This window comes from Apteryx mantelli, chromosome Z, assembly GCF_036417845.1.
Source record: "Apteryx mantelli isolate bAptMan1 chromosome Z, bAptMan1.hap1, whole genome shotgun sequence".
Taxonomy (NCBI): domain Eukaryota; kingdom Metazoa; phylum Chordata; class Aves; order Apterygiformes; family Apterygidae; genus Apteryx; species Apteryx mantelli.
The window spans coordinates 64,804,533-64,831,344 of record NC_090020.1 but is presented as its reverse complement, the minus strand read 5'-3'; the positions used below and the strand labels follow the sequence as shown (position 1 = coordinate 64,831,344).

The following is a 26,812-nucleotide window of genomic DNA, read 5'->3' as shown; positions in this document are numbered from 1 at the left end:
AGGTTAGATTGGCAAGGTTCACTCAGTTATTTACTGCATGAAGGACAGGGTCAGATGTGTGTGCAACGGAGACCCTCCTGTTGAGTCACGAGGTTCAGAAAGGACCCCCTTGCTTTCTAAACTACTCCTCAGAGGAGCCTAGGTGCAGCTGGATCCAATCCTAGTCTCAGACTTGGTCAACAGATTATGTCTATGGAATTATGTGCACAGTTAATCAGAGATATAACTCAGGAAAGTTTCGTGAAGTTCGCAAAAGTTCAGCATGCTATTAATCACTTACTGAGGATCTGTCATGGGTAAGGAATCTCTCAACCTCGAGGAGTAACCTTGAGAGGCGTCCCTGCTCAAGAGGAGGTTCTGCAGTGCAGCCTACTGCCCTGCAGGAGAGCTCCATGGGCTCTGGGCTGCCCCCTATTTATGGGGGGGGAGATGATTGTCTCATAGTCATATTTGCATGCTAGATAGGCCGTAGTTGGCGCATGCTCAGCTAGTCCTTACATACGTGCTGTTTACAGGAAGGTCAGGTTGAGGGGGAGAGAGCACATCGTCACAGGGAGACAATTACATGGGCAATTAAACTATGTCTAAACAGTCAGTGCGGTGAGGGAGCAGCATGGAGACAGAGGTAAATAACCCAGAACAATATCCCTTCCAGGTAGCTGTGGATGAGTAGAACACTGGAAAAATGAAGGAAGAAAAGGTGAAAGTTAAAATAGTCAGGGGAAACACCTGTAGGGCTACACTTGCATACAGTAGCTCCAACTCCTTATTCAGTTGTGCTATGTACATCAGAGTTTGACTTCAGATTTCATCAGCTACTTCTTCAGTATTTGTTATTCTCAAAAGCGAACAAAAAATCCAGTTAGTTAACATTAGACACCTGAAATATTTTCGGATTCAGTATAAGTTGTTACATAAATGTAAGAGGCATTTGTACCACAGCCCCTTTAAACCATTCTCCCTTGTCCAGCTATGACAGTTCAGCAAAACACGTAATACGTGAGTAAAACTCTGTCAAAAGTTGTCATCTTCCTCCATTACTTTCAATCGTTTACACGTTAGAATTGCCCCCGGCAGCCCGCTGGCACCGTTAGCTCGGGACCGCAACACACGGCGCCCAAGCCCGCCGCGCCGCCGCCCAACGGTCGCGCCGCCGCTCCCGCCCCGCGCCGCCGGCGAAACCGCCGGCGTCACGCGGAGTCGCGTGCCAGGAGCCCCGCCCCTTTCCCCTCCCGGGCGACAGTCTCTGCCCTAGCGGCGGCAGGCGCATGCGCGCGAGAGGGCGCGTTGGGCCCGCTCGCCTGCTGTCCGACGGCCCCGAGAGCGCTCTCACGCGCCGCGGGGAGCGCCAGTCGCGTGTCGCGGGGGCGATGACGTCAGCGGCGGCGCGCCGGGGGAGGCGGGGTGCTGCAGCGGCAGCAGCTGGTCCCGGCTCGTGGCGCGAGCTTCGGAATAGGCGGGGGTCACGCGCGCCAGGCCCGCTCCGCGCGCGGCGCCGCGAGCCGAACGGTGGGTGGGTGAGCCGCGCCCCCCCCGCGGCGGGGCCGGGCCGCCGGGACGGGGTCAGCGGCGGCGGCGGGGCCCTGCGCCGGCCCGCGGGTGGGCGGCGGCGTGGCCGGGCCGCCGGGACGGGGCGGCGGCGGCGGCGGGGCCCTGCGCCGGCCCTCGGCGGCGTGGCCGGGCTGCCGGACGGGGGGATCGGCGGAGGCGGCGGGGCCCGGGAGCGCGCGGGGCCCCGAGCCGCGGCTGCGACCCGTCGCCCCGGCTGCGACCTGTCGCCCCGGCGGGGCGGGCGGGCTGCCGCGCGGCGCGGCGTGCGCGGGCGGGCGGGCGAGAGGGCGCGGCGCGGCGCCGGTCGGTGCTGGGCCCGGGTGGCTCCCAGAGCGGGCGGCGGGCAGGCGGCAGTGAGAGGAAGAAGGCGATTTCAGCTTAGGTTAGAAAATTGGCTGGGGGAAGGAGCCGCTCAGATTTTTCACGCCAGGGAGGAAGGAATTGTACAGTTGAACTGTGCTGTGCCACGCTCTTCCTGGTGTCTTTTTACCTATTTGTATCTGCTCTTCCTATCATCGTTTGCATTTTAATTTGAGGTATCAGGTGCTGTTTATCATTGGGGCAACATTCCTTTTCTGCTCGTGTGTATTTTTGTCTTGTGCTGACTTCTGTAGGTCACCAAGGATAAGGGAGCTCACCATTATATTTTATATTGTTCGGTAATGTCAGAGTATTTTCTTTGACTGCAGAAGAAAAGAAGAGCTGTTACAGAGCTCTGTAGAGCTATTTTCTCATTTCTCATTGGAACAATTTTCAGTCTGGATAAGACTGATGGGAAGGCATCAGAAGAAGTGAGGCATTAAGTTGCACAGTTTGTTGATAGAACTTGTGTTTTGCAGAAATGAAGAAAGCAAGCACAATGGTCTTCCATTAAAGGTGATTATTTTCTTCCTACAGGGTTTTGAAGAACAGCAGTTGAGGTCTCACTGGAAAGCAACTTCTTCCCAGAATCAAAGGCGGGTTCAGTGCAGTAGCAGTGAGTTATTTCTTCGTTTTGTGTTATCTTAGAAAACAGTAACGTGTGTTGTGTAAGAACATGACCCTACGTACAGTACTGACATTGCTTCTAATGTATGCTACTACATATATTGCTTCCTTTATCTTAATAGCTCAGATGATGTCTGCAGTGCATTTGGCATGGCTTTCAAATTGGCATTCGTAATATATAAGAGTACTTCAGTCTTTATAAGTAATATGTTCCTTATGAGTTTTGACTTCTTGAAACTTAAATTAAAGGCTAGTCGTCTTCATCATTGTCTACTTTTTTTTTCCCCTCTCATTCTTTTATTGTACCATTATGTAGAAATGCATTTCATACCATATGCATGAAATAAGAAAGGTTCCTGTTACCCCGACCCTACATATGATACACTTTAAAACTGTATCATCAGAAGCTGGTTTTAACTATGTACTGAAATGGCTTACAGCCAGTTTCAGAGGATGAAGGCAGACTGGAACTGAAGTTTTTATTTCAGCTGTTGCATACCAATTTGTTATAAAGTGTTCTGTTGTATGTTTTTTGATAATCTGTTAAAATGAAGTGAACTATAAAGAAGTCAAAGCAATAAGATTGGCCTTGTAAAACTTGTCATCCTGTAAGCTTACTATCAAACGTTTAAAATACTCTTCCATTGTCTGTCTATGCCTTTGGCTTTTTCTGTGTTATCAATACTGAACCATAAGATGGCATTTCTTCTGAGCTTGTATCTAAGCAAATTCCTCAGTAGGAGTGGTCCTACTGTAATTTTATAATACCTATTGTTTGTGTTAGGACTTCTTGATCAGTTTTGTGTTTTCCATTTAACCCAAGAGGCCATTCTTCTTGCCCGAAGTGTTTTATAGCATAATCAGAGTTCCTTCTCTAAATACCACAGTCAGCTCTCCTTACTGCTCTCCTTTATTCCTAAGTTTTCCCTTTTTACTCTGTGTTCCTTTATCCCTGGTGTCTTCTGCTGCTTAAGTTGATTTTCAGACCTAATTTTTAGTTTCAATGTTGTAGTTTTTTAAAAGTAAATCTGTAGAAGTTCTATTCCTCTGTTTCTGTCAGTAGCAATATGCACACAAACCCTGTAACTCTTCCTTCCTTACACATTTTCATTTTTCTTCTTTGCTATGGCTTAGATTGAAAAAAGCTGTTTACTCATTAAAGTTAAGAGAAATTAATCTGTTGTTCTGGAAAATCTCTGCTAACGATGGTAGTGGTAGTACCTCGAATGGCCAGGATACTGGTAGGGGTTTTTTTTTGGTGCTGTTCTTACTGCTCAGTAGGAATGCTAAGGTATGACATAATTGATACAGGTAAAACAGTGTTAGAGTAGAGACTCATAGGAGTGTTTATAGAGTGATGGAGGGGCTAGTATAACTACCAACTGTTCCTGAAATTGGCAGTATCCTTAAAAACACTGCTAATATGTTGTGTGAGCATCAGAAAGAATGCTAACACTTGTATTAGACTAATTTGCTCAGAAGGGGACCCAGAAGCGGTTCTTGTGGCTTTTTGGAATGGAAACTTTGTTTTTCTTGTTGTCTTTAAAACAAATAAGCTTGAAACACCCACCTTAATTAAGTCATCCAGTGAAAAAGAATAGAGAACAGTGGCTATTTTGAATGTAGGAATCTAGGTGTGACTAGACTCTTCAGCTAGTGAGACTGAGTTATATGCTGTAATCAGGTACGAACTCAAGTGTGATGGAGCAACTGTCATGCTTGATTCTTTGGAGCAACTAGTTTGGATGATCAGATCTCCATTTTCAATTGAGTTAATCTGGGCAAAGAAAGCTTAGCCTTTAGTGTGTGTCTGGAGTAGGGCTCAAGAGTACATGAGTCATTCAGCCACAATACTTCTAGCTGAAAATGCGTTTTTGAATATATTTTATTTTTTTCCAAAAGTAAATGAAAAGGTAGCTGAACAGACCAGTCACTTGTTAGCAAAATGATGTCACAGGAAGATCTAACAATAGGAAAGACCTAGATCAGGGTTTTTGTGTTTCTTTGCAATTTTTTAACATTTTGGCTTTGAATCTTACTCACTGCCTCTGCTATGAGCTAGTATAAGATGGTGCTCTTTATACCAATGACTTTCACTACATTCTTGCTTTAGTTGTTCCCATGTCCTTCTGCTATCTATGGTAAGTGTGTGAAGTGCAGAGTCACAGAAGCTTTGTCAGAAGGCACCTCTAGAGACATGTAGTCTAGCCTCTTGTTCAAAGCAGGACTGTTGTCACCACCAGCTCAGGTCAGGCATAGCTTGTCTAGTCAAGTTTTGCGAATCTCCAACAGTTCAGGTTGCAATGCCTCTCTGTTTCAGTGCTGCACTGGTCTCCTAGTGGAAAGATTTTTTTCCTGATGTTCAACTCGCTGCAGTTTGTGGCTTCTGCCACTTGTTATCTTCTGCCATTAACAAGAAGTGTTTGGCTCAGTCTGCTTCTAAGTGTCATTCTACTGGCATGCACTTACTACTGGTGACTACTAAAGTTATAGGTGACTACCAAATCATCTTTTAGCCTATTCCTTACCAGAGGAGTGTAGGTTATTTGCTTCAGATGCCTGACCATTAGCTCTGGACTCCTCTTCTTGAACTGAGGAAAGCGAGAGGGGTGATGACAAAACTGGACACGGTATTCTCTAAGCAGTCTCACCTAGTGCTGAGTAAACAATAATGATGCTCCTTGAGCCACTTACCGTGTTCATCCTAGAGTAGCCCAGTCTGCAGTTTGCCTTATTAACAGTGAGCATGTACTGTATTTTGGGTGATATGTTTACTGCTTTGTCTCCATCTAATTTAACATAATTTTAACTGAATCCATTCTTGCAGCTCACTATGGTGGAAAAGAATTCATTGAATTGTTAAGAACAGATAACAAAAAAAAAATTACAGAATTAATTGCTTGGGTATGTATGAGTTGTTACACTGTGTTCTGTGAAGTCCAGGAAAAGTGAATTTTGGAGGCCTCTACAGAAGTAAACTTTTTTTTCCCTGCAGATATAGTAGCAGTCCTTGTTGATTTGTTTATATAACTAACATGTGATTCTAAAATTCAGATATATTTCAATGTTATGGGAAAAGTACCTGAATACAATTTTCCTCAATCAAAAGGAATGAATTCAGAGAAAATGTTCAACCAGTATGGCAGAACAATCAAGACACTCAGACTATTTTCTAAAATAAAATATATCTGCAGATACTTACTTAGAAGGGGAATTACGTAATGAAGAGTAGAACAGAGAAAGGAGAGTTGAAGTTTTGAATTATTGCAATGGAAAGGAGATGGAGGAGTTTCAGAGTGGCAATGGAAGTGCAGGACACTGGAAGAGAGACAGGTAAAGATGAAGTATTGGTATTTGTAGTGTCTGAAGACTTTCTCACTGTGCTGAGGGGTGGCATTTGGTGTATTGTATACCTTCTGGAAACAGCTGTTTGATATTCACTTCATCTGTTTCATCTGCTGCACTAGGAAAAGTCTTGTGGTACTTGTTGAACTCTGAGTTAAGCTCTACAAGTATTCAGTAGACAATATATTGTATATTTTATATACTTCTGCTCATGTATGCTTGGAGGTGATGCAGATTTTCTTTCTTGTCTGAAAAAACATGTTTTTATGATATGCGTAAGTTCCACTGTCAATTAGGTATCAAACCTAGCTGCATCCTATCTGCAGGAATTGGTGTCACAAAAGTAGCTGTACATGACAATAATGAAAACTGTGTTGTAGGGGATCCCGTTAACACATAAGATGTGTGCTATTGTCTTGATTGATTCAATTATCTTTACAAAGCATGTGCAGAGGTTAAGTTTATTCTCAAGAGAAATTCTGTTCATGAGAAGGGGTTATAAGGACTTTATCTTAGGGCTGAAATTGCATGTGATGAATCTCTCTGGCTTGGCACTGCTGAGGGAGTCCTATGTTCCTCCTTTCTCCCTTAGCCAGGGTGGTGCCTGCTGGACCATGTACTCAGATGGCTCAACTTGCTAACTTTGCAAAAAAATTAACAATTTTCTGTACGATTAGTGAGTTCAACTGACTTAGCAAGAAGTCTAGTGAGGACCAGAGCTAGTGCAAGGAAAGGAGTGGAAAGGCAAGAAAGGTGAGTAAAGGGATAAGCTGGGGCCTGGGGGGAGTGGAGGAAAGGGAAAAAGATTGTCCCCCTTTCAGGGTAATTACTAGCCTGGGGCTGTAGTAATATGTAACTTTGCTCTAAGTCCATATTCTGTTTTGGTAAGACAAAGAAACAAAAGTAGATTAATATAAAGGATTGTACCCCAGCTTTAGGAATTAGCTTTATCTGAAAGTTGGCTAGTTGAAGGGGGAATGTTGAAGTCATATTGAAGGCATGCTGTTGTTCTGGTTTTCTGCATATGCCTCCAAATTTGGCAGTTGTTTATTCTTAATTTTTTTGAGATTTAAGAAAAAAAATGTTGATTTTTTTTTTTCCCCTTAAAAATGATTTTTAGGAGAAAAGGGAGCCTTGCCAGTACAACAGCATTTAATTTCACTATGGAGGGAGATTCCTAAACGTAAATATTCATTCACTTTTACAGTACTGATATAACCCTAACATAAGCATACAGTACTGATATAACCTCTAACAATATAACCCTTCATGGATTTCCTAATAGTTGTCAAAGCTCTTGTTCATCACAGTGCGGTTTTAATAAATATCTTAAGCTGGCATAAACAAGCACTACTGATGAAGCAGCATCAGCTTGCATCTAAACTATCTGCTTTTTATGCCTGGCACAAATATCTATGTAGCAATGTGGTATGGAAGTGATTTGGGAGCTTGATCCAAATGAATATCGGTGTATTTCCCCCCCATCTCCAGCTTCAGATGTTGAAGAGGTGCAGGGACAAGCAGAGGGTGGTACTATTTATTTTAGTGAACATACCTCTTTATATCAATATTAAAAAATAATAATAAAATAACCCGCCCATATTTGTAGTTAACCTAAACTGCAAATGCAAGTTTGCAGTTTGGCACTGTAAGGAATGATTTGAAATAACGAGTGTATTTTTCTTTTTATATCAAAAAACTTGGAAAATAATTGTAAAAAAACAGGCTATAATGACTGCTATCATCAGAATAAAGCAGAAATTGTTTAGAGGAATCTCTTGAACATAAAAGCAACAAACATCATCTTGTTCTGTCCTATGTGGATTCTTACAATATGCTTGCTATGGACTTTGCAAAATCCCAGCCATAATGCTGTGTTATTGCCATTTATGTTTTCTCACGTTTTTTGTTAGAAGTAACTTCTATAAGCTAGTATAATTCAAAATACTCTTTTCTACATGTTCTTTATATGCATAATAATGCTATTTATAGTCATTGCAACCGTTCTTGCTATATAGCCAATTATATTAAATTCCATTTGAGTGTTTTGTAATATGGTGTAGTACAATTCCCCCTACCTTCCTGGAAAATGTAATGGTAAATTGTGGGCTCTTTGGCTACAATGGCTATTTTATGTAATACTTTGCTAATATCCTCTGAATCCTATTACGTTACCCATAAATTTATAATAATTAAGAGACTGTCAGCTTGCAAAACAAAATCTTGAAGGGGGAGTTTCCTAACCTTGGAACAAAATGACTAAATTTTGAGGATGGTAGTATTAGCTTTATTTTTTAGTGGATTATGTCAACTGCATGCAAATATACATGCATTTCTCAGGTAAAGGAAATCCAAATAGAAATAAATTTAAAAAAATGAAATGATCATATATTGCCTTCCTAATTTTTTTCAAAGCAGGGGTCTTGGATGAAACTAGAACATGTTTCTGATTATTGTATTGGAATAGCTCTATTGACTTTTCATAATGTGTTGTCTTTGACTTTTTTTAACAAATGGATCTAATGTTTCATGCTGATGAAGCAAAGACCTATTTTGAAACACATATCTTGATGTGTTTCTTGTTAATTCTTATTAAATATTAAATTAATATAGAGCATACTGCTTCCTTAAAGTGTTTAAATACTGTAAAATATTTATCTTCAAAATTTCCCCATCTTTAGGGAAATTATTCTCTGTCTTCAATTTTGTTATATTGTTTGTGACAGCTTCATCCAATCTTGTGTGAGGAGTATTGTTCACTTGGGGTCAGAAAGCAACCATGCAAATTTATGGAAGATTAAATCTATTGAGCTTTGTTAAATTTAAATGCCCTACTTATTAAGAAGTCCTTGAACCACAGTTTTCTGGAGGATGGGAGAGTATTCTTTGGAAATATCACTACAAGACTACCCAGTTCTGGTCATCTTACCTATGTATGTACTATTGTCCCTGTCAAGAGACAGGACACTGAGTTAAATGAACTTATGTTCTGACCTGCTAAGGCTGTTCTTATAGCAGTGTCTGCCCCAGTTTTTAAATGAAAATATGAGCTTTTTTCAAGAATGAAAAGCATTTAAAAAAAAAAAAGCTTTGTATATATTTCTCTTTGACTTTTGCCATCTTTAGGTCTGTCAGTTGATTATTTTGAAGTAAGAAAATGAAAAACATCCTCATGGTTTTTGTTTGCAATGTGCTGACTTTAAGTCATCTGATGAGAACTGTTCTTGGTTAGTATATCAATTATATAAATCTTTAGTAACAACACCATTCCTCACAAAAAAGCAACCCTCCCCTTTCCACCGCTGCCAAAAATACAAAAAAACCCCCTCTCTTTCTGCATCAGCTTTGAATGTAGCTGAGAAATAATTTCACCTAATGGGCATAGTCTTTTTGTGGTGCAAAATCAGTTGTTACATGAATGTTCCATAATCCATTTTTTCTCTCAAATGAGCATGTCCTTGGAATGGATCTTCAGCAAGTATCTGGGTATGTGCTGCTGATTCACTGTTAATATATATGCAGTTTTCCTGTGGTAACTCATTATTTGAAGAACACTGTTTAGCAAAAGGCCTAAAATCGTCAACTTCTCTGAGGCTGAAATTACTTACTGTTTGTTTTTTGTTTTTTGTTTTTTTCTTGGACACATACGCACACGTTCTACAGGCTTGACGACTTTTGGAAGCTCTCTGTGTTCTTGAGGTTTCATCTAGCAATTAGGACTGATGGTCTGCTCTTTTTTTATAAAAAGTTTGATTAGGTGCTTCAGAATGATACTTTATCAGGTCTTGTTTCATAGTGTAAGATATGTATACATTTATTTTGCAAAGGAAATAATTTGACTTTTGAATGGAAATAAATGAAATCACTACCAAGTTCCTGTCATGATCATTACAAGTTAAGATGATGTTTTTCTGTCTTTTTGCTAGGCAGTATTCCTCATAGAGTAAACCAGTCTCAGTTTGACTTTACAGTCTAAATCAGTGTCTTGGTTCCCTGGAAATTAGTAGTCTTTTAAGAAGCAAGCTGAGATTGTATATTTAAATTTGTTATGTAAAGGTCTCATAATCTTAGGAAATTTTTAGAGAATCTGCAAATTGATAAAGGTTGAAATGACTGGTACAAGTAGAAAAGACAGAAGAAATGAAAGGTAGATCTATTTTGCAGGAGATTTAAAGCAGAAAGATGAAAAGGTGTATCATACAAAAAGTCTAGGGCAGAGTTGAGTTACTTGGTCTGTTAGATTATTGCTCTAAAAAGAGAGATGATCTAGTAGTTAGTAGATCTGAGAGCATACAGAGTGTGTGTGGGGGGGTTGTTTTTGTGTTTTGTTTTGTTTTTTTTTTAACTTTAGAAGCTTTGACATTTAGTCCACTTTTGTTGTGGGTGATTGGAGACCTAGTTATGTATCATGAGTTCTTAGGGGTGTTTTTTGTTTTTGTTTTTAATTGTGCAGGGCTATTGGTAGTGTCTTTCATCTTGCTGCTTGTTTTGATGTTAGGATGGTGGTTTTTTTTCTTTTCCAAAAAACCCACAATGTTATCCTTGTATCAGAATCAGGTTTAAATTGTTTGGCTTTCTTATTATCACCCTTAAAATTTTCCAACTCGAATCTTTTTCTAGGTGAAAGTTGGAAAGACAAACTAATTTCTTTAATACTAAACACAAACAAATCCCTGAGCCTGTTTGTAGAAGAGAATTAAGCTGTGCTTAAGTAAAGATTTCTAAATAAACAACTAAAGTGTAGAAATAGTTTGTTTAACGTGGATCTGCATTATGCAAAGTTTATGTTGGTTATAAACAGAAGCTTTTATAGATAGAAAAACAGTTTCATTTATTGTCAGACTTCATGGTTATTTATATACATTTCGGTTTGCCATGATGCTGTTTCTGCAGTCATGAAAAATGTAATATGTCTGTTTTGTGTCATTTGGAGAGCAATGTTTAGTTATGTCTTTAGAGTATAAGAATATGTTTATGTTGGAAAATAGGCAATTGGCATTCTTGGTTCAGGTGAATTAGCATTTTGTATGCTGAAATAGATAATTAAGGATACAAATACATTGAGAAAATTCAATTTCTTTTAGGATTCTAATTCTGAAACTCTATGATTTGTCCTCTTTTAAATAGATAAAAATTATTTAGGTAGATCTGAGTCATAGAAATTGTCTATCTGAAATGAAACAGTTCCTCTTTTGGGGAAAAATTATTTACAAAATACAAAACTATTGATACTCTGCATATCTACCTTTTTCAGATAATCCCATGGTTTGCCCTGCCTTCAGCTGAAGTTGTAATTCATTGCAGTTTTGCTCTGTCTGCTGTGCTTCACTGGAGAGGTAACCAGTTTAAAAACAAAATCAAAATATTTTCTGGCATTCTTCAAATTTAGTAAAGGTGCTTGCAATGATAGACTTATTGCTTGCTTTTTCTGCTGAGAAACTTCTGAGAGCAAAATAGTTTAACCACTCTGTATCTTGACATTGTCTCTGAGTGGGTGTGATATGCTACCTCCACTGTGTAGTCTAATGAAAAATTAGCATGGGATGTTTAAATAATGTGAATGAAAATATCTATCTGTAATTTTTCTGGGGGAAGAGAACTGATTTTATAAGTTAATCAAGCGTGCTTAGTTTTATATTCTTTGCAGGAATAGGATCAAAGCATTTCACAGGATTTAACTTTTTAATGTTTGCTGTCCTTTATTAAGTGTTTTCTCCCTTTTAAAATGTTCTCAGACTTTCATGGATCTCAATAGTGCTAGCACTATTGTTCTGCGAGTCTTGACCCAAGCTACTAGTCAAGATACTGCAGTGCTGAAACCAGCTGAAGAACAACTGAAGCAGTGGGAGACACAGCCAGGTTTTTATTCAGTCTTGTTGGTAAGATACAGCAGAAAAGTGCTATTACTTACTTTCTGAATAATTCCGAGTGTGACCTCCTAGAATTCCATTGAAACGTGACCTCTAGCTGAGGTAAGGTTTGAGTAGTTGTGGTCCAGCTACTAGTATCCTTGTGCCATGCTGTATGAGGCATCACCATCAACGCGTCTCAGAGCAGATTCCTTTCCTTGGCCTGTTGTGAATTGTAGGTAACAGAAGGCCAAGACGACCCTTCCCAAAGGAGTTGCCTTTTCTGCCTGATAAGGCAGTGACACTTTTATTTGCCCTAGTAGTTTTCAACCTCATTGTATGTCTGAACCAGCTGTTCTTTATTGTGGAGGCAATGCATTATGATAGCTGTTGTACAAGAAAAGTTCCCCACGCTTTTCAATGTACTAAGTTTGATACTCAGTTGGAATTGCTTTCCCTCTTGTCAGCAGAGAGAGATTCTCAGGGAGATGACCAGGTTGGTAGTAAGGTTCCTGAAAAAGTGCGTACTTCCAAAGGTATTACTCCTTCTGCTGATGAAATGAATGCATTAACATGGTTCCAGGTGATGGAAACAAAAAAAGCCCCAAGAGTTTCAAAGAAGGCAAGCAGAATTTAGCAGTATCATTATTCCCTGCTTCTTCTGCACATGTGTGTTTATGTTAGGGTAGTCTTAAATAACATACAGGTAAACTGATTTTCCTTTAAACATCTGTCTTTAGTGCACAGGATAAATGACTCAGAGTTGTTTAGTGACATGTTTTGTCCTCTGTAGACCTTCTGCCTCATCTGTTGGAAAAGTTAGAGCGAGTCAGGGGACTTAGGGAAAAGATTAAACAAAAAACAAAAACAAAACAAAAAAAAAAACACTCTGAATTTTGAGCTGACAAACTCAGTTCTACCCCCTGCCTTGCCATAGAGTTTGTTTACATTTGTTTGTATTTTCAGCTGAGTGTATGTATGCATATATATTTTTATATACACACACACACACACGTATCTATGTTTATCACAGAATCACAGAATGGTTGAGGTTGGAAGGACCTCTGGAGATCATCTAAGTCCAACCCCCCTGCTCAAACAGGGTCACCTAGAGCACGTTGCACAGGATCACATCCAGGCAGGTTTTGAATATCTCCAGAGAAGGAGACTCCACAACCTCTCTGGGCAACCTGTTCCAGTGCTCTGTCACCCTCACAGTAAAGAAGTTTTTGCTCATATTCAGACAAAACTTCCTGTGTTTCAGTTTGTGCCTGTTGCTTCTCGCCCTGTTGCTGGGCACCACTGAGAAGAGTCTGGCCCCATCCTCTTTACACCCTCCCTTCAGATATTTATATACATTTGATAAGATCCCCTCTCAGCCTTCTCTTCTCCAGGCTGAACAGGCCCAGCTCTCTCAGCTTTTCCTCATAAGAGAGATGCTTCAGTCCGTTAATCATCTTCCTAGCCCTCCACTGGACTAACTCCAGTAGTGCCATGTCTCTCTTGTACTGGGGAGCCCAGAACTGAACAGAACTGTACAGAACTTTATAGATATATAGATATCTTTTCAGCTGTAGAAATTAATTTTCAAAAGTAAGCAATTGCTATGTTTTAAGTCTTTTGCCTGTGGGAATGGGAATAAGTTTCTTTGTGTGTTGCCCTTCTCTGCTCTTTCTGTATCTCTTCAGTTTCTCTTTTTAAGACTAGCTAGCATTTCATGTAGTGTTCTAGATGGGACAGTTCTTTGGGTGAATAGATTTTGAATATTTCTTGGATTTTTCTCAGTCCCATGTCCAGGTGTTCTGTTTGGCTTCTGAGTTCAGCTGGAGATCTTTTGAGCAATAGCCATAATTTAAGAAGTAATTTTCCTGAGTGTTTAATTTGGAATTCGCTGGTCTATGAAACTTGTCTTTTCTTTTGTGGTATGCAAGACTTCGTATTTTATTATCTTGAGATACCTTTGTCGTTGTGCTATCCTGCCGTTTTGAAGTGAATGCTGCTTTGTACAGCTGATTCTACAATATACATCTTAATCTTTAGTAACATGCAAAAGTCAAAGTCACAGGAACTAAGCACAATAATGAACAGTGCTGCTTAGTGCAAACAGAATAGTGATGTTCAAGTTCTTACTATCCAACTATTCCTAGTGTAAAACAACCATCTGTGCACAGCATATATACTTAAACATCTAGCATACTGTGTATTATGGTATTTTTATTTACATTTTGCTCTAACACTGTATAAGTTAAAGATGACTGAAAGATAATAGAGTTAATGTCAGGCTGAAATGGATTTGAAAAAACGCCCAAAACTACTGGAACATCTTAACGCTTATACAGTGTAGAGGAACAGAATATGTCTTTATAGGAGCCGCACAGGCAAGTTTGAGAAGTGCTATCATACCAGAGCACTGTTTTCCATTCAGTGTTGGTAGGCAGGAAGGTTCTTAGCATGTGGCAAGCTAATGCAAGAACTTTCCTGAAAGATCTCAGGAGTTTGTGCAATACTATATCCTTGTGCAATGCAGTATAATTTCTTTTTCTACTGAGAATCCAGCTGTATCCTTTAAGAGTGTAATAACTGGCTGTTGCTAGTAATTAGTATCCGTTTATTGCCTTTTAAGCCAAACAAGATTAGAAATACGTTCACTGTATATTTTGGATTTATTTTTTATGAGTTAAGTAGTAGAGCTAATGACAAGCATTTTTCTATTTTTTTTTATTTTTAACATGTCATTTAATGTTTTTTGTCAAATGTTGATTAACGCATTTTTATATACACCTGTGCATACGCAGCTACATGTATTTATGCATATACTAGTGCACGTATTTATACAATTTCTCTTCTGTCTGTGGCACATTGAGTAGCTTTTAACTTAACTTCTTTTTAATAGAATATCTTTACAAATCATACTCTGGATGTGAATGTAAGATGGTTAGCTGTGCTGTACTTCAAGAATGGAATTGATCGGTATTGGAGACGGGTGGCACCACAGTAAGTTGGAAATTTCTTTCACTTACCCTTTATGGTAGATTCTGTTACACTTACCCGATGGGAAGACGGCAAATTGCTTGGTTGATAGAAGAGAACTTACTTTGGAATTTACAGTGACATTAATAAAACGTTTACATATTCCTCCGCCATGTTGAAAAGCTTTTTAGGTCATTAATGGACCGGTCTGTTTTCATATTGTGTCTTACAACTTTGTTCATCTTTTATTTTTAAGAACTGAGTTACAAATCTAGGTCATAGATTCCAGATTAGAAGTGATGTGATAAGCTTTATAAAGTTAATACCTGAACTTTCTGGTAGTGGCAGATGTGAGAGGTAGGAAGTCTCTTGGAGAGACTATTAAGGAGATGCTTAATTTAAGTTAAATTAGAATTCATATTGAATATATACATGAGAAAGAGACAGTAGCTATCATTATAGACAGTTCTGATGTGCATTTTTAAAATTATTCTGATACTTGGCTTCTGGTAATGTCTGACAGAGTTCTCCAAAGAAACTAGATGTCTAACCCATATTCCTGAGCAACAAATTATTTACTTAAAAGTTTCCAAGAGGGCTGTTGTAATTTATGATACATACAGAACTATATACTTTTCGGAGTGTTCCATGTAAGGTTTTTTCTTTCACCTTTAAAAAGTAGGTGTAAGTTCAGAAAGGGTTTTGATTTGCCTTCAGTGCTGTCAGGAAATAAGAAAGATCTAGAAGTGTTGAATCCACTGAGCTCTCATATGCTAGTAAAATAAATACTTAGGGACATCACTGTCAGGCTTGTGTATGGGGTGAGTTGGAATTTCAGGTCCAGTTTCTATGGATGATGAATCTGAGCTTGTTCTGAAAGCATGGCATCATTTGTATTTTGTGGTGTTTGAGATAGCTTAATGTATTTTGCCTTACATTTTAAGCTTTTTTTGAAGATCTGCCAAATTTATGTGGCAAAAAGAGGGAAAAGTGATGGAATTCTGCATCTGCAGGGCATTCCAAATTGACAGTGTAGTACCCCGTGATTATGTGAAGCACTGAAGTGTTTGTGAATGCAGATTAGTATCAGATTGCAATACATCTACAAACATTCAGATTGCCTTTTTTTAAAGAGGAAAATATCATCTTGTGTGTGGAAAAAGGCATATATCTTTTGCATTTTTTGTTAAAGGGAAGAGATAATGCTGTTTAAATTACTGGTACTTAATAAGTAAACATTAGTGAACCAATTAAAATACACTGTTTCAATATGTTAATTTTTTCAAATAAATGTCAATAACACAGTAAAATCCTTGGTTCATTTCCTGTAGAAGTAATGACTACAATTTAGTTATTTGCACTGATGTGAAAATTGAGTAACAGTCTTTCAGTGATTTTGTTTTTGTTTTTTTTTTTTTTTGCAAGTTTAATGTGATTAAAAATATAAACAAAAAAATAATCATTGGCTACTGTTAAAGATTCCATGGAGAGAATACCCACTAAATTTCCAATATAAGCCCACTTTTCCCCCTATTTCTAATTTCCTTTCACATGTTTCTCACATGTGACATCTTGCCAATATCCTGTGCTCACCCAGATCACTCTCAGTTAGTAGAGTATGTTGGACATATTTTGAGAAATGCTCTTTTTAAGCTCTCATTTCTCAGTCAGTTGTTCTGCGAACAGTGGATACCGTGATTTTGAAGGTTTCATTGTACAGTTTTTAATTTTTGGTCCTTGCAAAAACTCTTGACTCCCTTAGGTTGGCATCTGTCCCTTGTCCATATGCATAGTGCCTCAAAGTTTGTTCTGATGTATCCAGCCTGTTTGGTTGAACAGTGTTGGATTTAGTGATGTGCCTGTGTTGACTGGTTTCTACTGCCTCTCAAAGGCAGCAACTGAATTTATACCTACGTTTTTTCCCAGTAGAATGTTAACTCAGGTCTGTCTCCTCTACTCCACTGTTGATTTTCACAGAACCTATAGAAAAATCATCTCTACCATTTCTGCCCTTTGTCAAATTTAGTTGAATTTGGACAGATACATTCAAGAATTGTGAGAATTGGAGAGGGTTCTCGCAGACAGATAACATGTTCACATAGCCTTAACTCCTCAGTATATCAGGGCTAAAGATTGTTTACTGTTCATCGTTTCTTCTAGAACTATTTGTCTTGAATATTTATGTACTTGTGGAGAACTTTTAATCTCCGGAAATGTTCCCAGTAAGTTAAATGTCTCTGTTGTACAAGTGTGTTGAAGTTATTTTTAGCTGAGTCTAGCAGGACTAGCTTTACCCTGCTTCTGCTGAGCATTGTGGGGTTTTTTGTTTTGTTTTGTTTTTTATCAGCTGCTACTCCTGCAAAGTAGGAAAAGAACAGTGATTTGAGATCATGAATGCTTTGGAGAGGACAGTAGTTGGGACAGGAGTTGTTTTTCAGGCTCTTTTCAGGCAGAGTTGGGCTTATTGTTTTTGCAGTATTGTCAGTGTTCTCCAAAGGTGGCCTCATTTTATGATTTTGCAGATCTTTACTAGTTTGTTTTGGAGAAACAGCTTTTCTTGAATCTGAGTGCTAGTAAGAGTACCTTTTCTCTGAACATGTTTTCGATTTCACTGAGAATTACTATCAATTCTTGGGTTTTGTGGACTTTTCCTTTTGATTGGATTGTTGTCTTAGCAACTTTAGGAGCTCTTAAATCATGTTTTTATTTGTTTGCATTATAAATAGCTCTTCAGACTTGGATTTCTTGTTTAGGAAGTAGTAAATTTTTTTAAAAAAAGGTCCAGCAGTACTTTTTGATACCTGTTTTCCCCATTCTGCAAACACAGGAAAAAAGCAGACTCTGAAAATGCAAATTGTGAAAGACTAAATCATAAAGATTTTGAAGCAAATGCCTACTTTTCTACAAGGACCTGTCTGTCTTTGATTTTTTTACTTGGTGAAACTCAGTAGTGAAGTAAAATGAACTTAGGAAGAATGCCTGTCATTCACTAACTTCTGCTCTGTAATTTTTGTATTTAGTTGTGTGCCTTTCTTGCAATGCCTTAAAAGAGGATAAAGATTTACCTTTTCCTGTGGCTACATCTGCTATGAACTCTGCAGTGGGGAAATGTGTAGCTATGGGTTCAACATCCAGCAGGTGTCACTGTTGTATTATCTAAATGTTAAGTTCCTCCACCTGTGATGAATGATTAGAGATTCTTAGACTAATGCATCTAAGATAAAAATGAAATATACCACTTGCATCCGAATTAATTTTTTAAATTGTTTTCATTACAATGAGAAGCTTTGCTTTGCTTATCATAAGTTCCTGTATCTGAGGAGCTCATCCTGATGAGTCCATTTTTTTTCCTTTTTGTTTTGTTAGTAAAATCAAAAAATTGATAATAACACTTATTTATAGTAAGTAATGCATGTTTGTTGCTCTTAGGATATACATACCATATGATTGAGGGGAAAATGTAATTAAGGCAAGGGTTCTTGAAAGCTCACAAAGGATGCAAATTAAATTATATAATCAAACAACTTTATTTTTTAACAAAACAGTTTTTTGGTGCTTTCTGTTATCCCTGAGCGTGTAACACAAGCTACATTAATTAAAGTTATAGATTTTGTAATTGTAATAATAGTAGCTTGCAAGTTTTAGAAATCACTCAGTGTGCCTGTATGTCTGGAAAATATATACTGCAGTTGTTTATTTCTATGAAAATGAAATTCTATGGAGCCTGCTTTTTTAATGTCATCTGCTGACTTCAGATTGATAAGCAAAATAGTTTTCTGAACAAAACCTTTTACTATTGAACAAATTTTTGTAAATGTTACCCAAAGTATTTTTAGGCATTACTTAATTTCATGTAAAAATATTTTGGAGCTTGATTCTTGGTAAAAGGCCAATCAACTTTGTTTCCTGCATGCTATAAATTATCTTTGAAAATTAGATTTAGGCTGGCAGTTCAAAGTCACTTATGAAAAAATAATTCCCCTCCACCTCCATGTTCTATACTTAAGGAAAGCCTGTGATTTGGCAAAACGGGAGGATTTGTGTTATACATGGGGTGGGGGGGACTAGAAAAATTACTGCAAATGTTTGATCTTAGGGTAAATTCTAGTTTTGTTTTCATATTATTTTGATTTGAACCTTTAATACTTGCCTAGATTAGTATAGAACCCGTGATTTTTAAGGAGCTTTAGGCATCATTTTAAAACCCGCAGTATAAAAGTAGTAGGTTAGTGTCTTGGCAACCATGTGCCAGAGACAGCTTTTTGGGTGCTATCAGTAAATAAAGGTAGATGTTTTCCTGATAGTACAATCTATAAATCCTGACAAAGCATTTCTAAAAGTGGCCTGTTACGTTTCCTGTTCAGATCTCGAAGAAATTACTGGGACCGTATGCAGTATAAAGCAGTGCAGGAGTGGTATGGTACAGCAACCTATAGTTTTAAACTGATAAAGAGGTCACTTAAAAGGAAATCTAAAGGTAGTTTAAAGCTACATTTGAATTAAAATTGACCCTTGTGGCTTAAAATTTATCCTTCTTACTAGTTTTTCTTCATTCTTGATAACTGTATCAATATTTTTTTGTAAAGCAAAGGCATAATTTTCAAAAGATCAGTGTTTTTTTTTTAAATGTAGCAACATGACTTCAGTAAATAGAGAAGGATTCTTGCTTTTGTATGAAGAGCTTTCATCTGGTGCCGGGACTGCTTTGTACTAGGCACCTTTTTTCATTATCCAAGCGTGTAAGTGAGCAGAGACAAGCTTGAGTCAGCAATCTTTGCAGTAATAACTGTAAAACTCCCTCACAGCAATCAGAATTTATAATTTATATAGTTTTCCCATATTTTCATAATCAGTCCTTGCATTTTACCCTGTGTACTTGTTTTTTGACGTTTGTGTTTCCAAAGGTCACACAAAAAAGGAAATATGCAACCCTGATGTCAAAAGGCCTCATAAATATTTATCTTAGTTTCACTGTTTCTTATCTTTCCAAATGTCTGTGAGACAGTGAAAAACATTCTCTTGATAGTTTATCAAATTGAAATAGATTAGTTTCAAGAAAACCACATAAAAGTAGTCTCCATCCAATCAAATACAGATACACAAATGGAAATGATCATTTTAACTTTTGTGTCTACTAATAGTAACAAAACAATGCTGAATGAATTAATAGTTTGGTTTTATGTAAAATGAAATGCTATTCTAATAAATATATCCTATTTTAATAGTGCTCTTTCTGAAGAAGAAAAATCTACATTACGTGCTGGACTTATTACTAACTTTAATGAGCCAGTGAATCAGGTTAGTGATGAATGGTTCATTATTATTCTCCTAAAAATGCTTCTGGTATACAATTGGTATATAATTCAGTTTATGTCTTTATGAAGTGTTTAATAATGGCACAGTTGACAACTTGCAATTTACGTATTGCCTTTCAGACAGTTCTTTATGTTGAAGTGAGATCTTTGTTCCGATTTTTTTTTTTTTACCCCCCTTAGACCACAATTCAATATATTTTGTCTTTTTGGTTTGGTTTTTGTTGCAGTGCCAGTTTATGCTGTCCCTCACTGTTTATGCAGCTCTTGGTGAGTTGACTCAGGGAATGGATCAGGCTCAAAAGTCCAGCACATGCTCCCTGAGGGTGGATTTTTTTTTTCTCTTTTTTTCTTCCAACTGTATCTGTTCTCTGATCTGACTCCTAGTGTAGCCATTCAGGAAGTGTGATGGTGGTGTAACAAGAATCAACCACTAGAATGGCACTGCATAAACCCACCTAAGCAGCATTGCTGTCATATATGTAAAGACAGTATTAATGAAATTAAATAGGCATGATCAAACTTTAGTATGATAGTGTCATGTCTTGCATATTTAAAGTGACTAATTTTTAAGCTTCTGTTTGGATTAAAATAAGGATTTATTGTTAAATTGAGTTTAGTGCTAACGCTAGCAGCTCAAAACATACATATGCTAGATGTAAGAGTTCTCCTTCTGCTTACATATTCTTGCTCATTTAATATGAGTTTCTGGAAAGAAGTATTCGCTACTGTTTCAAGCTAAGTCTTAAAGAACTTTGGAGAAAATACAAAAATGATTTGCATAAGGTAAAGCTTAAAAAGTAAAGGTGTAGCAAACAAACTTTAATTCTGCAGACAGTTCAGTTCTAATGTTTCGGGATTCCTTGATGGGATTACTGCTATTTGTAGGATTGAAGCAATATAGTGAAATAACGGAAAATTATACTTTGTAAAAGTCACCTGCACAGTGATGATTTTGAACAGAGTGTAAAGTTTTTAATTTCAAATGCAAATTTTTAAAATGGAGGTAGGCATAGAAAATGTCTTTAAATTTGTATTGTAGATACAATTTAAAATTGACCAAAAATATGACCAAATATTACTTGTTTCTTTATTTCAGCTAAGAACTTTGTTGTATATCATGTTTGACCTTAAAGTATGTCATTTATACTACTAGCTAATACAAAATTTATCGAATACTTAATTTTGAAGCGGTTGCATGCTATTCACGTTTCTGAAAACCTAATGCATTGTAAATGAAGCTTAATTCAAACTTCTTAATCAAAAATTTCTCACTGCTTGCATTAGTATTTAAATCAGATACCTGCTGATACAGCAGTATGGTACATTTGATAAAGTTCTAATTCTGTTGAACAGTTAAGCAATTTCAAGACTATAGTAGCAAGCTGAGGTTTGAACCCTCTTAACTGACATTTTTAGAATAATGGATTTATTTACTTGTGTGATGCTTTCAGGATATTGTACTTTGTGGTGTGATTTATGAATTGTAAATGAGTGGCACAAAATTTCATGCAATATGTCCTGCACCTGAATGGAATTTTGTTGTATAACATGTTTTGGTGCTAAGAGTCTTTAGGCCCTGGCAGTTGGGAGATAAAGATATTTCAGTCCATCTCTCCTTTCCTCCCCCATCCCCTAATCCCTGTTATAGGTATGCTGATGTTTTCCTTTTCATTTAGACTCTAGTACTGCTTGATAGGCCTGAAGTTCAGCGTGCTGGATTCCTGAGGAGTGCTCGTTGACTGCTCTTTTCCAGCAGTAGATATTCGATAACAATTGCTATGTGCCTGTGCATGATGCATACTGCATCATTGAAAGCAGAGAAGTTATAACCCTTGCATGTATTTTAAAAAAACAAACAAACCAAAAACATAAGAATTAGACATAATATTGTGATGTGATGATTAGAGCTGACTTCCAGGGGAGGCAGGAAAGAAAAAAGGAGCATAAAATATACTGGGAGCATAATTTCTATGCCCTCTGAAGGTTTTTGCCGTATGGAGGGAACAGAGTAACAAAATACTCCTTGAAATATCTGACAGCAGACTCCCCCCTGGCCCTTAACTTAAAAAGCCAGTCCTCAAAAAAAAAAAAAAAGGCTGTTTCTTGTATCACATTTGAAAAAGAGCTTATTTGCACCCTCCTGTCATTCACATCACTTGATCTAAAATAAGACTCTCAGCTCTTCTTTGCAAGCCTTATTTCTGTCTTCAGAAGCCATTCTTCCTATACAAGTGGGCAGGAATAAATATCTCAGGAAGTTGTGTGGTGGTCACCCTTCAGATGACACAGTTAAAGAAGCAGTAAAAGAGTACGTGGTTATTCTGTCTTATGCCTATAACTTGCTTGGATTCCCCTGCATAGAATTAGAAGATATTTTTTCCCTAGGATGGAAATATAGTGTTTCTATTTAGCGCTCGACCAATCTTTCATGTTTCAGGCAGTTTCGCTTTCTCATGCTTTAAAACATTAATCTGAAATAAGCCAGCACTGCTAAAGAAAGGAGAGGTTTCTGCCTCTTCCTCCCCCCTGCTCTGCCATTCACTCCTGCTATTGTCATACCCTGTCCTCTGATCGCACAAATACTCATGCAGGTTTAAGGTGAGTTGGGGAACTGTTGTGGATTAAAACTAATCCAGCCAAAAATGCTGTTAAACTTCTGTGTGAATCAGTTTCAGAAGTCCTGAGACTGATGTGCAGCTGGAAAAATACAAACCTGTAGATCATGTTAATGTTTTTAATATCTTTAATTTAACATATTTACAATTAGAATGCTAAAATATCAATTTTTGTAAAACAATAGCGCATAAACATATAGCACAAGTTTCTTGAATGAACTCTTCTTTTCTTTCCTCCTTCTCAGCTGCAAAACTGTTGTGAGATTAAAAAAAAAAAGGCAGCTCCTTAATTTTCCCTTTCTTTCCCCCCCACCCCCTCATTGTATACTATTAGTATATTTTTAATTTAAATAAAAGGCAGTGATGTAACATGTATGTAACGGTTGCTGTTAAGCAGCCACTGATCTAGGCAAGTGAATAATTGAAGTTCGGTGTGCTCTGAAGTGTTCTTTTGAATTTGAGACCGTAACTTGATTTATAGTAATACAAATATGGGAGAAGAGTCACTGTCTAAAAGCTAAAAATGATATCCAGGATTAGCAGTAATAAGGGTGTTATATATTCAGCTTTCTATATGTTTTAATAGAAAAAGCTGAAAAAGCTCACTAAGTAAAATGTGATATCCAAATATTTGATTCGTCATTTATGTGATTTCTAGAAAATTTGACTTGAGTGGTCTTTATATAAGATTTAAGCAGTATAGCCAGCTTTATATTAAATCTTTAAATGAAATATTGTCATTGAATTTAAGAAATACATTTTTTCTCCATTTTTGTTTGTTGCTTTGTATTCATCAAATTTTAAAGTAATTAAAAAAAAAAAAAAACGAAGACTAACAATCCTTACTAAGTTTTTTATTTAATTCAGGTTTTATTTAGCTGCTTGCAAATAATAGAAGTTGTATTTCTACAGTGTACATTTCTTAATGATCTTTGACCTTGTGGTACCTGTTTTTGGTGTGTGTGTGTTTTTTTGTTTGTTTGTTTTTGGGTTTTTTTCTTCTCTCAGATAGCAACTCAGATCTCTGTACTGATTGCTAAAGTTGCTAGGGTGGACTGCCCAAGGCAGTGGCCAGAACTTATTCCCACTCTTCTGGAATCTGTGAAAGTCCAAGACGATCTTCGACAACACAGAGCGTTACTTACCTTCTATCATGTTACAAAGACCCTGGCATCCAAGCGGCTTGCAGCAGATAGGAAACTCTTTTATGATGTAAGTAATGCAATGTGTACTATTGTCGAGCGCAAGCAAACAATTAGTTTTGCATACTTGCCTGCTGCCCATGGTTTGCTATCAGTGAATTAATGAGAAGTATGTAGACTTTAATGTTTCCCTTTGAAACAGTAATGCTCTTAATTTGGGTATATGTACAATATAAAGTAATTAGAAGTCAATTTCTAGGTGAAATGTTTTTAAGGTCTTTATTAATTTTGCATGTAACTTGAGTGTTAGTTGAATAACAGGTTGTTTAGAAGCAGAGCTTCATCTACAGGCATTTTGGTTATGCCCAATATATGCATGTCAGCCTTGTTATCATGCCATACAGCAGATTATATATAAACTTGCATTGTATTTAGAAGAGTGGTTTTGATTCATAATTCAATATGTTCTTTAAAAAATATTGGTTCTTAGACTTCCATACCACAGTATGAGAGATGAAACTTTTTTGAAGCCTTATCACCCTATTATAGATCTATGGCTGGAGTTGTAAATCAGGTGAGAAGGGTTTGTTATTTTTAAAGTAGTAGAGTCACAGAAGCTAGTGGTAAGGGAAAACAGATGATTCTCTCATAATGTTTTCAAATTAAGTTGAGGTATTTTTTTGGAAGACATATTTGGATCAGTAGAATTGAATACAACAGAGAAGTGAAACATTGTGTCTCATGTTATACGAGAAGATGGATTAAATAATGTAAGTCTAAACTAGCCTTTAAAATTTAGGAATTTGTGCTGTAACCAAATCCAGCAAATCAGATTTTTTTTTCTTGTTTATTTTGTTTTTTCCCTTTTGCAGCTTGCATCTGGTATTTATAGTTTTGCGTGTTCCTTGTGGAATCATCACACAGATACATTCCTACAGCAAGTTTGTACAGGGGATGAAGCTGCAGCCACAAATTCATTAGAAAGAACATTGTTGTCATTGAAAGGTAATAATGTAAAATGGTGTTAAATATAAGGGATGAAATAAATTTCTTCACAATGAATGGTCAAGACTTCTCTGGGAAAGAATCTTAACACTCCCTAACAAAGAGATGTCTATTGGGAAAGGCAATGATCTTAGTTTCTTCTTACCTCTGTCTTGAGCAAGGCCAAAGCAGGATGGTTCATGTGGGAGGCAAAAAAGGTACCCCTTGTTTTTCTTTATGAATTTCTCTGTTCCTCTCTCATCAGAAGGGTATCTGATATGCATGTTGTGAGAAGTCAAGAGATGGGGAAGGTGATGGAGGGCAGGGCAGGATGCTTTTCTCATGTGTTTTGTAATTTAGGCCTGCACCCATGTGCCTTACTTCAGACAGTTAACTGAGGAAGCTGAGTTATCAATTTTGTTGGTTTAAGTTCACCTCCTAGTCAGTGAAGAAGTAGTGAAGTTACCAGTGGGATGAATACATGGCTTTACTCTACTCTACTTTGCATTTAAGAATTGAGATGTTTGTGTGATGCTTGCAATGCAGATGTCATTCTTGAGTTGTTTCAGAAAATATATAGCATGTAGCTTCTCTGGGTTACTGGTAGTGATAAACCTGAGAAAATTCAGAAGATGAATTATGTGCTGTTGTACTGTTAGCTGTTACACTTGGCCCTTTTTCTGTAACAGAACCTTTCAGAAGGGTGACTACTTAAAGTCTTTGCAGAATCCTTTGTCCCGATTCAAGAATTCTTGGAGTTCTCTTCACTGTTTTTTGTATGTAGTGTACAGGTAATTTCAGCAAGATTAGATTAATTTTTGAGTATGGTTGAAGCAACCCTGGTACAAAGTTAATGCATTTTATTTTTTATTTGAAGAATTGGAAGAAATGCACAGCAACTGCTATTCTAGTCATATGTCTGGAAGTCTGTTGGAACAAACATTGAAAAATATCTACACAAATAACTTTTTTTTTTTTTTCTCCCCAGTCCTCCGTAAACTGACAGTCCACGGGTTTGTAGAACCTCATCGGAGTGTAGAGGTGATGGTAAGTGATATATCTATTTCTAGTGCTACACTAAAATCTTTTGTGATGATTTGGAGTGGTATTAGATGCCTAAAGGTTGTTAAAAGGTACACTTTTATGTAAAGCAGAATCAAGCAACACACTTTCAAATTGTCCTCCCGTCAGCGAAGGGCAGTTAGTTTCAGTTACAGCTGTGACAGATCCTAGGCACTGTGATATCAATACTGCAACATTCTTTAAAGAAAAAAAACAAAATTCCCTTCCAGTTTTTAATGCATTTGTGTGTATGTCAATATTGTAGCTTTCTTGGCTTTTGCTATCTAGAAGAAAAATTCTGCAAGAATATATCTGAAAGAACACAGTGGAAAGGTATAGATATCAGATGTTAGGTTTGTTAAGAAGAAAGTTAAGTTCTTCAGCATGTATCTGAGTAGCCAAATCTAAGCCCTTCTGTTAAATTTTGAAGTCACTAGCAAAAAACTATGATTCTGTCAAAATGAGTATTTCCAGCAAGTGGAGCTGGAAATTGGAATTTGCAGGGTCTGTGGGCTTTTTGGTGTTCAAGGTATCATTAGCTATTCTGTTTTCTTATGTATAGTTCTTTAGTTTTATATCCATTAGCTAAATGTGGAGATGCTTTCTTGTGTAAATGAAATACTTTGAGATTATTTGTTCCCTGTTCATGATATCAAAAAGATATGGTATTTGAGATTTAGACAATCCTGACAGCAGCTGACAAAGCAAGTCACATGAGCACTTAGGGGAGGGACAGCAAGTTGCTTATTGCACAAAACACTTATGTGATCCAGAGAGTGATCCATGAAACTGCATGTTTGGAAACAGTGCAAATTTTCTTGGCTTAAGTATAATCTGATTATCTGTATTTCTGGTAGTGCTCTGTGAGATATCAAACTACCTTGAGTTTAGAAGATTTGTTCCTCTTCCACAGGACGCAAAAGATGATGTAGAGGATCCTGTCGCTAAGGACAGAGTTACTGTATTCTTTCCAGTCTTTCTGACACACTGCA

At 37.5% G+C, this 26,812-nt stretch overlaps 1 protein-coding gene across 6 annotated transcripts in view; it reads left to right on the top strand.

The window, feature by feature from the left end:
• The first annotated feature begins 1,456 nt into the window (after positions 1–1,456).
• Positions 1,457–26,812, top strand: part of IPO11 (importin 11) — a 105,972-nt gene continuing 80,616 nt past the window's right edge. For 2 of the 6 annotated variants that reach the window (XR_010887026.1, XR_010887025.1), the window contains exons 1-9: positions 1,460–1,509; positions 2,449–2,527; positions 11,138–11,219; positions 11,619–11,762; positions 14,626–14,726; positions 19,928–20,000; positions 23,641–23,844; positions 24,647–24,779; positions 25,747–25,805. Coding sequence is in view for 3 of the 6 variants with exons in the window: in XM_067316591.1 (XP_067172692.1) it covers positions 11,625–11,762; positions 14,626–14,726; positions 19,928–20,000; positions 23,641–23,844; positions 24,647–24,779; positions 25,747–25,805 (708 nt within the window). In the remaining 3 variants the exon portion in view is untranslated. Of the gene's footprint in view, positions 1,510–2,448; positions 2,528–11,137; positions 11,220–11,618; positions 11,763–14,625; positions 14,727–19,927; positions 20,001–23,640; positions 23,845–24,312; positions 24,349–24,646; positions 24,780–25,746; positions 25,806–26,812 lie in introns of those variants that run through there. The other 4 variants (XR_010887027.1, XM_067316591.1, XM_067316590.1 and 1 more) reach the window with 4 other exon arrangements.